Below are 16097 nucleotides of genomic sequence, written 5' to 3' on the forward strand. Positions count from 1 at the left end.
ATCGAATATTTATATATGCGGCCAAGTAAAATATAATATAAACAATCAATGAGTAATTTAGTTTTACCCAAAGATGAAAGCATTATTACAATGGGATACGGTGGAAGTTAAAGTAAAGAGACAAATTACGAGTGTTGGGAATAGCGATGAATGCTTCCGTTAAAGTTTCATACAAATCATAGTTTTAATTCAGTTTAATATTTTGAAAGTGAAAGTAGATAAACAATTATAATACAATTTTTGAAAATGCATTCTCTCATAAATAGAGAGAGAGAGAGAGAGAGAGAGAGAGAGAGACAGAGTATTTAATCCGAAAAGAGTTTAGGTAATTTTTGTTTGGTTCTTCACAAATGAAATTTGATGAATCATTATTAAATTTTATATAAAAATCATTTTCTTATTACTTTACTGAATATAATCAAATTGCTACCAATTTTCTTCATTTCATTGCTGTTGCATGATTAATTTCAAAAGTTTGAAAACGAAAAAGGTCAACCGAATCCAATGACATGTCTGGCCCAAACCATTGGAGAAGTTGATGTCGCGTCGGGTCGACAGGAGCGAAAACAGATAACAACCCGACATTTCTAAGACCCCGAAAGCTTTCGCACTCGGAACACTCTCCATACTCCTCTTCATACCGCCGCCGGGACTGAACCTGCTTCAATCCATATCCACAAGAAATGGCCCCGGGTTCTGCGATACTTGCCCGAAAATCATCCCTATTGCTCCGTTTTGTGGCCTTCTGTCGTAAACCCACTTCGCGTTTTGCTTACCAACCGTCGCTTCCTGCATTTCCTGCCCACGCTAAAGGACTTCTGGCCTGTTCCTCCTCCAATTATGCTCCAGGAGCTTGGCTCAACCATATCGGTGGTTCTAGAGGGGGGCTTTCTCAACACAAGTTAGACGGGTTTCGGGTCTTTGCCGCCGCGGAAATTGGCGGGTCGGGTGGAGCTGGTGGCTTTGGAGGCTCCGGTGATGGTAATTCTGGTGGCAGAGATAAAGGCGAAGGCGGCGATCCCGCTAGCGGTGGAAATAACTGGTCGTTGCTATCATGGTAATGTTTTTTTTTTTTTTTTTTTTTTTTTTTGGTTTTTTCTTCAGGAAAATCGGTAATACTACTGTTTTTATCAATAGATTTTTTGTGTGTGTCACCATGATGTTAGCCTGTTGTTCTGGTCGAGAATTATGTAACAGAGGGGATGATTTTAGAAACAAGAAGCACTGGGGTGATATGATTTTAGAGCCACCATGATGCAAGCTATTATTCAAGACATGATCCTCTTTCTTCATTCCAGCTTGACCCTTACATTGTTTTAGGTACTTGAATCTTCTTGAAAAATATCCTGTGGCAACGAAAGCTGTGACATCTGCACTTCTGACTTTCGTTGGAGATTTGATCTGCCAGGTAAGGTTGTTGTAGCCTGTCAATGGAAACTATTGGAATTTGTATTCTCTTCCTGTTATTTAATTTTCTCTGATTGTCTTTCCTTCTAGATTAGACTAAACGGAAGATCATTTCAAGCGTGCTTTCCATTCTGGTGCTTTGGAAATCTCTTAAGCAGACTTCTCCTCTTTAAATGGAAGAACAAAATAACTTTAATTTCGGCTCGATGCCTGCTTTCTGTTCTGTAGAAGTGAATGAATTGAGATATGCCTGAATCACACCGATTACTTAGGATTGAAACAAATGCCTTATGCTTTATAGTGTTCCTTAAAGATTTGAAATTTTTTTTTCTTACGTCAAGCTTTACATTGTAAATGCTGCATAAGTTATTTTCTCTTTTATGAGGGTATGACTATCAAGTTTTGCCGTCGGTTGCCATTATTCTGTTAGTTCGATTGCCAATAGTCTCTTCTTTCCCTACTATTCGCATCAATGTTCCAAAAGTAAAAAATTGGTGTCAAGTTTCCTATAAGATTTCATGACCTTTCACAGATTGTCCTTTCCTTTAACTTACCTATTGATCTTGAAATATCATATTTGCAGCATAGGGGATGTTGGTAGAACTGATACAATGTGGTCCACCATGACTTTTAGTGCAAGGGGGTTTCCTATTTCTCCCTTGGGGTGGTTAGATCTTGACTCAAGATTAGCCATTCAGCATGTTATCTCCATGTGGCCATTTTACAAATAACATTTTGCAAATGTCCGTTAGGGTATTCCACACTGGATATTGGTTTTCACTGTGTAGAATATAACTTCTTCACACTTTTTATCTCAAAATATATATATATATATATATATATATATATATATATATATATATAACTTGCAAGTTTCAAGCGTGATGATGGCAAATTGAGTGGAAATGGATGTTTAGCCATTGTAAAACTTGTCGTTTTGAGTTTATGACCTGAATCCTGGCACAACGCATATTCTTTTATGTATCTAGCAACTTCTACAATGACTTAGGTGGATTTTACAACTTTTGATCTCAGCTTGCAATTGATCAAGCGCCATCATTGGATATCAAAAGGACATTCCTGTTTACTCTGCTGGGTCTGGTGTTAGTGGGTCCCACATTGCATTTCTGGTATTGTTCCGGTCTTAATACCTATGGCTTACTTGAATTTTACAACATTTTGTTTATGCCACACTTTGTGTTATATTCCTGAAGCTAGATTACTAAATTCAATTTTTATTATTGGTTCTCTATCTGCCATGATGCTCTCTAATTTGCCAAAAGGTTGAAGAGATGGGAGTGTGGTATGTCACCCACCTCATAGTAAATTAGGGGGTAAACTTAAATGATTTAGTATGTATAGACATATACATAAGACAGCAGCATGGATGATAATAGTTCCTCTTCTTTCTTCATTTAGCCACCTCATAGTAAAATAGGAGGTAAGCTTAAATGATTTATTATGTCAAAACTATTCCTAAGAAGGCACTATGGATTATAATAGTTCTTCTTATTCTTTCTTCATCTAGTACCAATCCTTGAACCATGGACTTGAGGGGCCGAGGCTAAGTAAAGCCTTGACGGCTATTGAAGTCGATAAATCTCAGTTTCTAACTATAGGTTTTAGGTATATTACAAACCACCTTATGTTTCAAAAATTCATAGTTGAATTTCAGAATGTAATCGATAAGTTATGTTTCCCAAAAAAAAAAAGGAATGTAATCGACAAGTTGAACATATAACTAACCTTCATTGACTATCCCATCAATTCTCAACCATTTTCTGTAATTTTTTGTGTAGGAAGTTAATTTACTATTTACAGTCTGTAATTTGTAGAAAGTTAATTTACTATTTACAATCTGTAATTGGGAAAGATTTTTTCTAAAAATATTTCCTTTTTTATTAGAATAGTAGGTAGTGGAGCGTGCCACCACTTCTGCTGTAGACATCTTTTTTCTCATAATTCTGTTATAGAATTCTCTATAAATAAGTATGTTATTCTGCTTGAATAATCAAGGAAGAAGAAAGTTTTTTTTTTCCTTTCATTTTTTTTAGGTTTATCTTCATGGTATCAGAGCAGCTATTCTGATCCTTGCCCATTGTTTTCGGGTTAGCCAGAATCGCAAATGGCTTCCGGTGGAACGTCATCTTCTCCACCCGAGGTCTCTTCAGGGCCTTTCTTTCCTTCATCACTCAACCAAGGCCTGGTTGATCAGTCTTCATCTCTAATTACAGGTCACAAACTAAAAGGAAACAATTATTTGCAGTGGTCATCTTCAGTATTGCTTTTCATCCGGGGCGAAGGCCGTGAGGAGTATCTCACCGGTGAAGCAACGCCGCTCCCGACAACCAACCCCAATGCGCGAACATGGAAGATGGAGAACAACCTCGTGATGTCGTGGTTGGTAAATTCCATGTTGTCAAAAATTGGAGAAAATTTTTTCCTTTATGAAACAGCTCACGAAATCTAGGTATCTGCAAGAGAGTTTTACTCAACAAAGGAGAATACTTCAACCATTTTTGAGATTGAGTCCGCCCTCCATAATCTCTGACAAGGTGAGTATACTGTGACTCAATACTATAACATCCTAACTCGCAGTTGACAACAACTTGATATGTTTGAGGAGCATCGATGGAATTGTGCGGACGATGCAAAAGCTTTTCAAGTAATTACATAACGCAAACGAATTTTCAAGTTCTTGTTGGGTTTGAACTCTTATCTCGATGACGTGCGCGACCAAATACTGGGCTTGAAGCCGCTGCCCAATATTCGTGAAGTTTTTTTTGAGGTCCGACGAGAGGAGAGTTGGAAGAAAGTCATGATGGGAGAAGGACAGACCGCGACAACTGCAGCCAAGAACGCGTATACCCTCACGACGCATCTGGACAGTCGAGGCAAGAAAGGTCGGCCCTTATGTGATTATTGTAAGAAGCCCGGCCGTGTGCGCAATCGGTGTTGGAAACTCCATGGAAAGCCGGCTGACCGAAAGCTTTCAAGACCAGAAAATGCGACTGAGCTTCAGGGAAATTTGTTGATAGCAACCGGTGAAGAAGCTCCCTCAACAGCAGCGGAAAAGTGTCTTTTTACTCATGAGCAGCTTGAGATGCTCCAGAAATTATTTTCCAAGAGTTCTGCTAATGTGATTGTTGCTCACAAAAGTAAGAATTTTCATAGTCTCAGTTTTACAGCTTGCTCAACAAGTGGATAGACCTAAATAGTTGATTTCGGGGCATCCGATCATATGATTAGTAATGCTTTCTTATTTCAAGATTACAGACCGTGCACTGAGTGTTTTACAATTAAAAGTGCTGATGAGTCTATCTCGATAGTGGTTGGAATCGGGTCTGTTATTATATCACCAAAGATGACTCTACGTTCTGTTCTCTTTATACCTAATTTGGACTGTAACTTGCTATCAGTAAGTAAGCTATCTGGGGAACTTAACTGTGTTGCTAAATTTGGTTCAACATTGTGTGAATTTCAGGACTTGGACTCTGGGAAGACGATTGGCAGTGTTAGGATGAAATCTGGTCTCTACCTACTTCAAGCTGCCCTTTCTAGTAGACAAACTCAAAAAATAGTATGTGCTAATTCAGTTTCTACAAGTAGCCCTAGTAGTGAAAATGAAATTATGTTATGGCATTTTCGCCTAGGAGATCCAAATGTCTTGTATTTAAAAAGAATCTTTCCTTCATTATTCACGAATAAAAATTTACTTTAATTTCAATCCGAAGTTTGCCAGTTCCCTAAACATATTTGAAGTTCATTTCCTGGTATAAAATATAAACCCTCAAAACCCTTTTCATTAATTCACAGTGATGTCTGGGGTCCCTCCAGAATCACTAACATATCCGTAAATAAGTGGTTTGTATTTTTTATTGATAACCATATTATAATCACTTGGGTGTTCCTTATGAAAGAAAAATAAGAATTTAGTGTAATTTTCAAAAAATTCTGCACCATGATCAAAACCCAGTTCGTTACTACCATACAAGTATTGAGATCCAATAATGCATGTGAGTATTTTGAGTCAACCCTTAAAAACTACCTTGCAGAAAATGGGATAATTCACCAAAATTATTGTGCCTATACTCCTCAACAAAACGGCATAGCCGAGAAGAAAAACAGGCACATCCTTGAAGTTGCTCGATCCATTATGTTCACCTCACATGTTCTAAAACAGTTTTGGGGGGAAGCCTTACTTACTGTCACCTATTTAATAAACAAAATGTCTTACCGCATACTACAGTTTCAAACACACTATGAGCTTCTTTCACAGTTTTTTTCAAACTCTCACATTTTAAATTTTTTACCACTTGAAGTATTTGGGTGTTCTGCCTATATTCATGTTCATTCTCATCTACGAGGCAAACTTGATCCTAGAGCTTTCAAGTGTATTTTTGTTGGGTATTCTTCCAATCAAAAGGGATACAAATGTTTTTTCCTAGATATTAGTTGGTTTTGCAACACTGTGGATGTAACATTTTTCGAAAATCAATCATTTTATACCAAAAGTGATATTCAGGGGGAGAAAGTTACTCAGGAATATCACCTTTGGGATGCCATCATATCTTTACCTATTCCAGTCCACTCAAGCCCTTCACAGATACTATTCACACAACATGAGCCTAAACCAAAATCTGTTGTAGGAACTAAGGACACATTTCTTGCAGTAAATGAGTTACGTATCTACACTAGGAGGAACAAGGCTCAGAAAGGGAAACCACCAGAAGAGACCGAACTCTGTTATGACTCAATCTTGTTTCCAACTGTCCAGGCTTCACTAGGTAATAATGCTTCAAACCCTACTACTGATGATGATCTGACTATTGCATTGAGAAAAAATACCAGATCTTGCACTAATCATCCTATACAAGATTATGCGTCATTTGACAATTTGTTTTCAGAATATCATGCATTTGTGAGTAAACTAGATAACTCTCCATAACCGAAAACTGTTCATGAAGCCCTTCAAATACCAGAATGGAGAGCAACTATTCAAGAAGAGATGAGAGCTCTTGAGAAGAATGAGACATGAGAGCTGATTGAACTGCCCTCAGGAAAGCACTAGGTAGGATGTAAATGGGTTTTTACAACCAAATATAGTCCTGATGGTAGTATAAACAGATACAAAGCTCGCCTTGTTGCAAAAGCATTCACACAGTCATATGGAATAGATTATCAAGAGACTTTTGCCCCTGTTGCCAAACATAATACGATACGGATACTGTTTTCTCTTGCATCAAATCTTGATTGGCCCTTGTTTCAGGTAGATGTGAAGAATGCATTTCTTAATGGTGATTTGGAAGAAGAAGTTTATATGGATATTCTGCCAGAATTTGAAATATCTGAGAGCCCTCATAAGGTGTACAGACTTAAGAAATCACTCTATGGACTCATGCAATCACCAAGAGCATGGTTCGAGAGGTTCACAAGAGCAGTAAAGTAAGTTGGGTATGAGCAGTGTCAGTCCGACCACACTCTTTTCATCAAGCATGGTGATTCAAGTAAAAAGTTTATTTTGATTGTATATATTGATGACATCATTATTACAAGAGATCACTGTGAGGAGATCCAGAGATTAAAAGAATATCTGGCAAAAGAATTTGATATCAAGGACCTTGGAGCACTCAAATATTTCCTAGGCATGGAGGTTGCATGATCAAAGAAAGGAATCTTTGTAGCACAACGGAAATATGTACTTGATCTCCTAAAGGAAACAGGGATGTTTGGCTGTAAGCCAGCTGACACACCTATGGATTCTACTATAAAACTGGGTTCTGAAAATTGTGACAAACTTGTTGATAGAGAGAAGTACCAAAAATTGGTTGGTAAACTCATATCTGGGACACACAAGACCAGACATCAGCTTTGCAGTTAGTACAGTGAGCCAATTTATGAACCAACCGACTGAGATAAACATGAGAGCAGTGTAAAAAATTCTGAGATACCTTAAAAAGACACCAGGACAGGGCTTATTCTTCCAGAAGAAAGTGACTAGAGAAGTTGAAGTCTTTACAGATGCTGATTGGGCAAGTTCAAAAACAGATAGAAGGTTTACATCTGGTTATTGTACATATGTTTGAGGAAACTTGGTCACTTGGCGTAGTAAGAAACAATCAGTTGTCTCTCGCAGTAGTGCAGAATCAGAATTTCGTGCTCTCGCCCACGGAATATGTGAAGGAATACGGATAAGATGTGTGCTCTAAGAACTAAAAATACCTACTGACACTACTATGAAAATTTGGTGTGACAGTCAATCAACTATCGGCATGACCAAGAACCCAGTTCATCATTATAGGATCAAACATGTGGAGATCGATCGACATTTCATCAAAGAGAAGATAGAAGATGGAACCATAGCCCTTATGCACATTCCAACAAATCAACAAGTTGCTGATATCCTAACAAAGGCGCTACCGAGATCAATATTTGAGAACATCATATCCAATCTAAGTTTACTTAACATATATGTAAACTAAATTGAAGGAGAGTGTAGGAAGTTAATTTACTATTTACAGTCTGTAATTGGGAAAGATTTTTTCTAAAAATATTCTCTTTTTTGTTAGAATAGCAGGTAGTGGGACGTGCCACCACTTTTGCTGTAGGCATCCTTTTTCCTAGAATTTTGTTACAGAATTCTCTATAAATAAGTACATTATTGTGCTTGAATAATCAAGGAAGAAGAAGGTTCTTTTTTCCCTTCATTTTTTTTAGGTTTACCTTCATTTTGTTTCTATGCAAGCATTGGAGGGAATTTTTGTAATTTGTCTTTACATTTAGAAATAACTTATTGGGTACTCTCTCCTTCTAGTTGTTTAGAAATTCTCTTGTTTTCATTCCATTTCTTAAATTAAAGTCATTTTTCCTTCTAATCATGAAGAGAAAACATAAGCTGGTCAATTTTGAAGGTCTAATGTGGGAGTGTACAAGTGCAGATGTAGGGTAATGTGGGAGTGTACAAGTGCAGGTGTAGGGTCCTGATTGATTGCACATCTAAGGATCCTTACATTTAGAAACGTTTCTTCTTGCTTTAGAAGGATTTTTTCATTTTCCACTAATATAAGTTGGTTTTATAGGTACCTATATCTGAGTAAATTGGTGACAATGCCGGGCGCCTCAGGTGCATTTTGCCGACTTTTAGTTGATCAGGTGACATGACTGCCTAATTTGATATCTTGCTCTTTGCATCATTATATTTGTCTGTTTAAGTTATTTGGTTCTGGATTTTGCAGTTTATCTTTGCTCCAGTCTTCATTGGAGTTTTCTTATCTTCATTATTGACATTAGAGGGAAGACCTTCTCAAATAGTACCCAAGCTCCAACAGGTGGTTCTTATGACCTATCATTGTCATTTCCCGTTAAAAGTTATATATTTTGCACACAAGTCCAAGTCTCTTAATTGCTTAGATGCTGTAATATATCCTCTGTTCAGGATTGTGATCTCAGTGAATTTTCTTTTTAGGAGTGGTTTTCATCTGTTCTTGCAAACTGGCAACTCTGGATACCTTTTCAGTTTTTTAACTTCAGATTTGTGCCTCAGCAATTCCAGGTATGTGTTCCTCAGAAGGTTAAAAAGAAAAAAAAAAGGATGAATATAAGAATATGCAAATTATGTAAAAAAAAAACCTGCTTAAATAGTACTGGTAATGGAGCTGCAAAGGAAGAGTGATTTTCCTTGGTTTTATGAATTTAAAAACCTATAAACAGGCTGAGGCCTGAGTGATGCAGAACCCAAGATCAATTAACACAATAAAAAATCCGCATATAACATTAGTAAACAGAATCATAAAATTCTCTGTTGACTATCATATTTTAGTAGTTAATTATTTTAATTTATTATTTAATTAGTCGGTATTATATAATTAGAATTTTATGAAAATAATAATTTCATATAATTAGAAATTTAGTAGAATAAGAATTTTCCTATCAGTAAAATATAAATTTTATAAATACCTTAAATGTAATAATTTAAAAGTGAGAAATAAAATTGTTATTTTTTCTCCAAAAACCTACACTCTCAACAAATCCTTCCTACTTAATCTAATAACTTACCTGGAATTATGAACTAATGTAATTGAGTAATTTGAATTGATCAAAACGCCATAAGTACGAATTTGATAAGTTAGAAATTATTCGAAAGAAAATTGATAAAACGCCACAAGAAATTATCTTGATAAGTTGAATCAATCCTTCACTTAACAAGATTGTTGAAAAACCCTCTCAAAAAGTAATCACAATAGCATAAGGTAAAATAAATCTTAATTTTATTAATTTGACATGATTGATGAATTGAATTACAACTTAAAAGTGGCATTCACATTATATATTTGAATAAAACTCAAAAACTAGAATCTTAATTAAATTCTTTAATTTAACTTAATCTAGGAAAGTATTAAAATAATAATTAAAATAAGCAACTTAATTAAGACATAAACCATTCTATCTTGAGATTAAGGAGTATTGCGGCTGAATTCTCTATGTTTTATTTGACTTTATTTGGTTTTCAATATTTAATTAATTCTTGTGGTAGAAGTTGAGTTTGAAGATGCTTTAAAAGCTTTCATGTTGAAGTAGAAAAGAATTCATCTTCCATGAGAAATCAAGGAGAAAATCTAAGAGAAATTCTAGGAGAAAATTTAGGAAATAATTCAGGAGAAAATTTATGAGAAAATCTAAGAAAAAAATTCTAGTAAATAATCTAGGAAAAAATCTAGGAATAAAAATCTAAGAAATAATTCAACATTATTTATGAGAAAATTAAGGATGAGAATTTGGCTAGGAATCTTTTGGCCGAATTCACTTTGGATTCTTCTTGCCTCTTTGTTTGATGATTTGTCATTCCCTTTGAAGTAGAATTCCTATGCACGTAGTTCATTAATTTACTTGAAACTCTATTCAAAAAAGAATCCCAATTTGTCTTTAATTCGGTCACCAAAAGGAAGAGATGTGAGAATTCTCCCTCAGGTAGGATTCCCACGGGGGCAGGAATTCTTTCTCCTCTAGAACTCTTCTCATGAATTCTTTTCTTTTTAGGATGCATTTTTGGTTTTTTTCTAGCACTCATTTTTTTTTATGCGCAAGTAGATTTCTCCTTGGTATGATGAAATTCAAAAGAAAAAACTGTGCGGGCGGGACTCTTTCTTCCCTCCACATCTTGGAATTCTACTTGGACTTTTGGGTTTTCTTGTGGCTTGTTGTGCTCACATCACTAAGACTATGATTCCCCATTAATAGGCTTCCCCATTATAGTATTTGGTGTAAGATCTCTTTGGTATAGTAATTTTTGTCTGTCTGGCTCTTCTCTGCAATTGACTCTTCCGCTCTCTTTTTACAAAACATCTTGAAAATGAGTCTAAAATAGTTAAGAGACCATGTAGTTGACGGGCCATATTTTGGTCGTTTTCCATTTCTCTTTTCCCTGGCTGGCTAGTTTCCATGGCGGGAAGTGAACTGGTCCGCACTTCCACTCTTCTCATCTCCAAATGTATACTTGAAACTGAGACGGAAAGCTGATAAGTAGTATACTGCTTGTGCCAAATTGGGTTTACTTTATTTACCCAGGTAATTAGTTGTTTATGACTTGTCTTGTGTCAATATTGTTTAACTTAATATTCTGTTCCCTTGCCAAGCTCTCAGCTTATTAAATTTCAAGTGGTTCTAGTGGCTCAAAGAGTTGTACTTTCATGATGTTCCTTGGATTCCTGTTTCCCTTCAATACATTAAGGAGTTGTACAACTTGTTAGTTTCTCCATCTGCAGTTAGACACCATTTAGTTTCCAACATCTTCATTTACATTTTTATGCATTTAAGATCAATTTGATATACGCGCATGATTGTAACTGTGGTTATTGGTAAAATGATTCCAGGTACTCGCCGCGAATGTTATTGCTTTGATTTGGAATGTGATTCTGTCGTTCAAAGCTCACAAAGAGGTTCTTGCTAAATAGGTGCATGTTGGAATCGTAATATCCGTACTTTCTGTTTTCAGATTGTTTGCATGTTACATAAATTAGTAATCAAAATGGAGGATTTGGGAGGTGTTCTAATAGTTTCAGGAAGTGGGAAACGAGGTCATGGTGCCCTTTTCTTAGTTTTTGCTTGTTGGGTGGGAAGGAAAGTGAGGATGAAGGGTGAAAGAAGCAGGTGAGTTTGAGCAATTTGGATGACGAGGGGGTGACGCAAGCATGAGTCAGCTTTTAGTAGCTTCTTGTGACGTTCATTGACATCCATACCGGTCCTAGTCAACGGACACGTCACTACAAATTTGACCCCGCCTTTCCTGATCAGCATTTAATTCGTAAGTACGGTTGGGATAATGGACGGTGGTGATTGGTGGAATGCGACACGTGGCGACATTAGCAATATGATAACATAGAGACAACACAGTGTGTTTCCAGCCTGACCTTTTTGACTTTGGCCTAATTCCTCTCCGTCTACCGCTTATTTATACGTTCTTGTCGTTTTTATTCAATTACACCACCGTTTTTAACCCTTCATATTTTAATGTAGATTTCATATTTTATCAGAAATATATAATTTATTTTAATTATATTAAGCGATGCATAATATAATTAAAATAAGTCTAAACGAAGATATGCATGTGGGCTAAAATCCAATTTTAATCAACGATATCTTGTAAAGAAAAAGATGTACCAATTATTTATTACTAAGATTTCTTTTATTAAAATGGGTTAACAAAGTTCAACCCCGTAACCAACTTTTTTCTCATTCTAAGTATGGTCTTGCTTCTTCTGACATCATTGTATACCTGCATACTTTATTATAACATTTTTTTAAAAAAAGAAAAACCCTACATAAATTTATTATTTTTAAACAGTTTAAAAACAAAACCATATATTATTTGTTTCCCCCACGGGAATATTCAGATTGATTTAATAAAAATAAATAAATATATAATAGAACAAATTTTGATAATATTCCTAGTCCCATTTTGCTCCTTCCCAGAAAGAACAAATTCATATATAATAGAACAAATTTTTTTAAAAAAAAAAATTAAAAATTATATATATTTAAAATTACATATATGGCATGGAGTGGTCAAATTGGGAATAATATATGGAAGATGGGATTAGAAAATTTGATGAACTTAAAAGCCTGAGAGTGAAGACTGACTCAAGTCAGCCACCGTGCTCGTGCTATTACCTAACAAACCACTTGTTATCTTTTAATTAAACTTTTGACTTCATTAAAACAACTCTTCTTCCTTCTTCCTTCTTCTTTTATATTTTAGCCTCAATTTGTTGAATTTTCTTTTAAAAATAATATTTTCTAAAAATTGTGTGTGTATATATATATAAATAAAAAAAAAACAAAAAAACAAAACCAAATAACATAAGTAATAAATATAGTAATGACAAATCATTAAGTATTCATTGACACTCACCCCATCTAGAATCATTAAATTTAAATATTACAACTTATGCTGAGATTCATAAGGCATGTAGTTTATCTCTTTCCAACTTTTAATTTATATACGTCCTATATACATATATTTATATATTTTACGCTAGGCAAGAGTTGAATTCAAGTTAAAAAGTATACATATATATATATTCTGCAACAACTAGCTGGTGTTTTTTTATGCTAATTTATAAGTGTCAATTTTTGACACAGAGAAGAGGTAGAGCCCAAAGGAATGCGAATATATTTTGGTGATATATATTGTTGTCGTATGATTACTCAATACCCTTATCTTATTGGTTAAGAATTAATTAGATAAAAGCTTCATAAGAACAATACTTTTACGAATAGAATTTTCTCTGGTAGCAGGTTAACTTCAATTACTCATATTTTTGGTATTTTAATCATTGTAGTTGGATAATTATTTGCTTGATGCAGCGACAAGAAAAATTTAAATTTTTTCATTCAATTTGACAAGTACTATGATAATCTGAATTAAAATTTTAGTTTTTCATTCATCAAAACCAAATTGAATGTGACATTTAATTGGTTATTAACAACGCATGTAGTTATATTTTTCATATAAAATGAAAAATGAAACGCGATGAAAGTGTGATCTTCAAATGTAATAGATTTCTTATGATAAGCCTAACTTTTTTATACCAAGCTCTCATACGGTTAATAAAATTTCTTTTTCCTTGGAACAGTGGGGGAATCTTTTTATTTCCTCTCTCAGCTGGGAGAATATTAACTTTTTCTGGGTCTTTCTTTTATACACGTACGCACAATGTGAAGGTAGATAGAGACATTTATTTTGGGTTTTTGATTATTGAAACTCTTGCTTATTAAGAAACTAATGCACAAAAATGTTCAAACAGATATGCAAGAATTAGTTCTTAGATGATTGAAGTGCCCACAAGTTAATGCTTCTCTTAAATCCCTGCTTCAATAAATAAAAAACTCTTTACGTGCAGGAGATTAATTTCAAAATTAGACTAAATTACCAGCCTTCATTAATTTGTAAGTACACAATTGCTAAGTCCATTTGCCACTAAAACCAATTTAAAAAAAAAAAAAAAGTACAAAACAAAAAAAAGAACTGCTAATGCTATATACCCCCACCATCCCTATTAACAAGGACATGACCATCTCCTCTCATACAAAAGTCTACGGCTTTGAGTTACAAAGAGATATTTAGGAAAATTAAAAATGACCTAAACGACTCTCGCCATCCTGCGTTTCAACTTCACAAAACTTTCCATGACTCTAGAGTGGGAAACACCGGAAAATTCCCCATCTCAACTCCACCACCACCACCACCTTCACCCGCAACTGCACCCGAAAACGCGCCTACTCCCGCCGGCGAATTTAAACTCGGATCTCCCACCGCCGTCTGCTGGTGATCCAACAAATACGCCGACGTATCGAGCGTCGGCAAGCAACCTGCACCGCCACCACTCGCCAGCCGGTTACACGCTCTCTGTGGCTCCGGCTTCACGATCGGCACTAAAGGCACTTGCGGCCCACCGAATCTAACTCCAGTCACCTGCTGCACCATCTGCCTGAAGTTCGCCGGATCCGCCGTGATGAACGTAGTATGCGACCTCTTCGACGCGCGCGATTTGCGTTTCGAAACCTTGCCACCGGCCAGGGGAACGGTGTTCCGCGAACGCTTAGGAGCGGTTTCGGAGGGAGAGGCGGAGAGGGAAGGAGTGGCGGGGGCGGAGTCGGAGTGGAGGAGGTCGAGGAAAGGAGAGTAGGAATCCGAAGTAAACGTTTCGGGAACGGAAAAGGATTTCTGAAGCGCTTTGGTGAGAGTATCGGTGTCGCGAGAGAAGGCGTCGATTAGCCAGGAATCAGCTAAAGATGTTCGAAACATCCATGGTTCGATGCTAGCCAAGTTGTCAGAAGAAGCCATTTGAGAAATTAATTGAAGATGTTGAGAATGAAAAAAGGCTAAAAGAAGAGAAGGTTAGTTCAGTGCATTTTAGCAGAGGTTAGGTGTTGGAGGTGAGTAGAGAGTGAAGGGAGAAAAGAAGGGGGAGAGATGAGGAAGGAGAAGAAGAGATTATAAATAGGGCGGTGACTGGAGAGGAGGGACCAGGAGAAACCGCGTTGTGAGAGACACGCGTCAGACTTTCTCGTACGGGAAAATCTGTATATTTATCTAAAGTGTTTATTTTTTTAAATAATAATTTTTAGATCAAATTAAAAAAGTATGATCATGTGTTTGATAAATTATTTAATTAAAAAAATAGAAAAAAAAGGTGCAGGTAAGATGAAAGTTAAAAAGATTCACAAGCTTCCGTATAATATATATATATATATATATATATTTTTTTAATATATGTTTTGATAATTAATATTGTAAAAAAATTTATTTAAAAGAAAAAAAGAAACAGGAATATTTGAGAGTGGGGGAGTGTTGGAGATTGTGAGAGCAAAGGCAGCCGCGTGGCTCAGCCTTTCTATGCGTTACGCGTAATCACGCTTCCCCAGTCACCGTCAATTTCGCCCGTACACTTTTGTTTTCTCCAATAATAATAAATCAAATTAGTTTTTTTAAAACTAAATAATAAAGAAATTAAATGAAAATATCTACCAGTTTTTTTTTTTTTGTGTCCTGAAAAATAATTGCGTTCAACGAATGTACGGGTATTCATCACATGACATCGGTATATATCAAAATTTAGCATAGACGGAATAATATTCCAAATAAATTATTATTCTTTCTCACTTATTTCTCTCTAACTAATCCCCCCCATTGACTTGTCAGTTCGCTGGCTACTACACTCAGATCACTCTCTCCGGGGCGGAAAACTTTACTCCTTCAAATTGAGTTTTAAGGTGTAAGAAATAAAAGGGGGAGAGAGCAGTCAGCCAGCTGATCATTGGGTAAATCGAGTGACGTCCGTTTAACGTAATGATGACGATATTCGAATTTCTCACACTCTTTTTTATTTTTATTTTTTTTAAATTAGAAAACGACTCCTTTTTATTTATTAATTAAAAAAATATATATTTGAATTACCCGACAAAGGAGATGAGATCGGATTTTGATGGTCCATACTCACACCCAGAGCTTTGGCCGTTTCGTTCTGCTTTTTCCCCTTTTATTATGGATTAACACGTAACTCAAAATATTAAACTCTTATTATTATTATTATTTTTAATTTTTCAATACAATATAATTTTAGAATAATAAAATTTTAAATAATTTATTTTGTTCTTTTACTTTAGGTTAAAATTTACTTATTAATTTAATG

The 16097-nt window shown here is 35.5% G+C and overlaps 2 protein-coding genes across 2 annotated transcripts; one reads left to right on the forward strand and one right to left on the reverse strand.

Annotated features, from left to right (window-relative positions):
* Positions 1–339: 339 nt before the first annotated feature.
* Positions 340–11959, forward strand: LOC110817137 (Peroxisomal membrane 22 kDa (Mpv17/PMP22) family protein). Its single transcript, XM_088209924.1, has 7 exons — positions 340–1057; positions 1321–1408; positions 2443–2537; positions 8487–8559; positions 8643–8735; positions 8873–8959; positions 11277–11959. Exons 1-7 carry the CDS (start codon positions 684–686, stop codon positions 11355–11357), a joined length of 891 nt encoding a protein of 296 aa, XP_088066050.1. The 5' UTR covers positions 340–683; the 3' UTR covers positions 11358–11959.
* Positions 11960–13821: 1862 nt separating this feature from the next.
* Positions 13822–14890, reverse strand: LOC110817095 (VQ motif-containing protein). Its single transcript, XM_022045491.2, has one exon. The coding sequence runs from the start codon at positions 14747–14749 to the stop codon at positions 14078–14080; it is 672 nt and encodes a 223-aa protein (XP_021901183.1). The 5' UTR covers positions 14750–14890; the 3' UTR covers positions 13822–14077.
* Positions 14891–16097: the final 1207 nt, after the last annotated feature.

This window comes from Carica papaya, chromosome 8 (genome assembly GCF_054855325.1).
Source record: "Carica papaya isolate Zhongbai chromosome 8, ASM5485532v1, whole genome shotgun sequence".
Taxonomy (NCBI): domain Eukaryota; kingdom Viridiplantae; phylum Streptophyta; class Magnoliopsida; order Brassicales; family Caricaceae; genus Carica; species Carica papaya.

What these genes read in the sequence shown, in the direction of transcription:
- LOC110817137 (XM_088209924.1), top strand. Translation starts at nt 684, where the DNA reads ATGGCCCCGGGTTCTGCGATACTTGCCCGAAAATCATCCCTATTGCTC. An exon ending in AACTGGTCGTTGCTATCATG is followed by an intron (nt 1,058 to 1,320) that starts GTAATGTTTTTT and finishes ACATTGTTTTAG; the next exon opens with GTACTTGAATCTTCTTGAAA. An exon ending in GCCGACTTTTAGTTGATCAG is followed by an intron (nt 8,560 to 8,642) that starts GTGACATGACTG and finishes TGGATTTTGCAG; the next exon opens with TTTATCTTTGCTCCAGTCTT.
- LOC110817095 (XM_022045491.2), bottom strand. Translation starts at nt 14,749, where the DNA reads ATGGCTTCTTCTGACAACTTGGCTAGCATCGAACCATGGATGTTTCGA.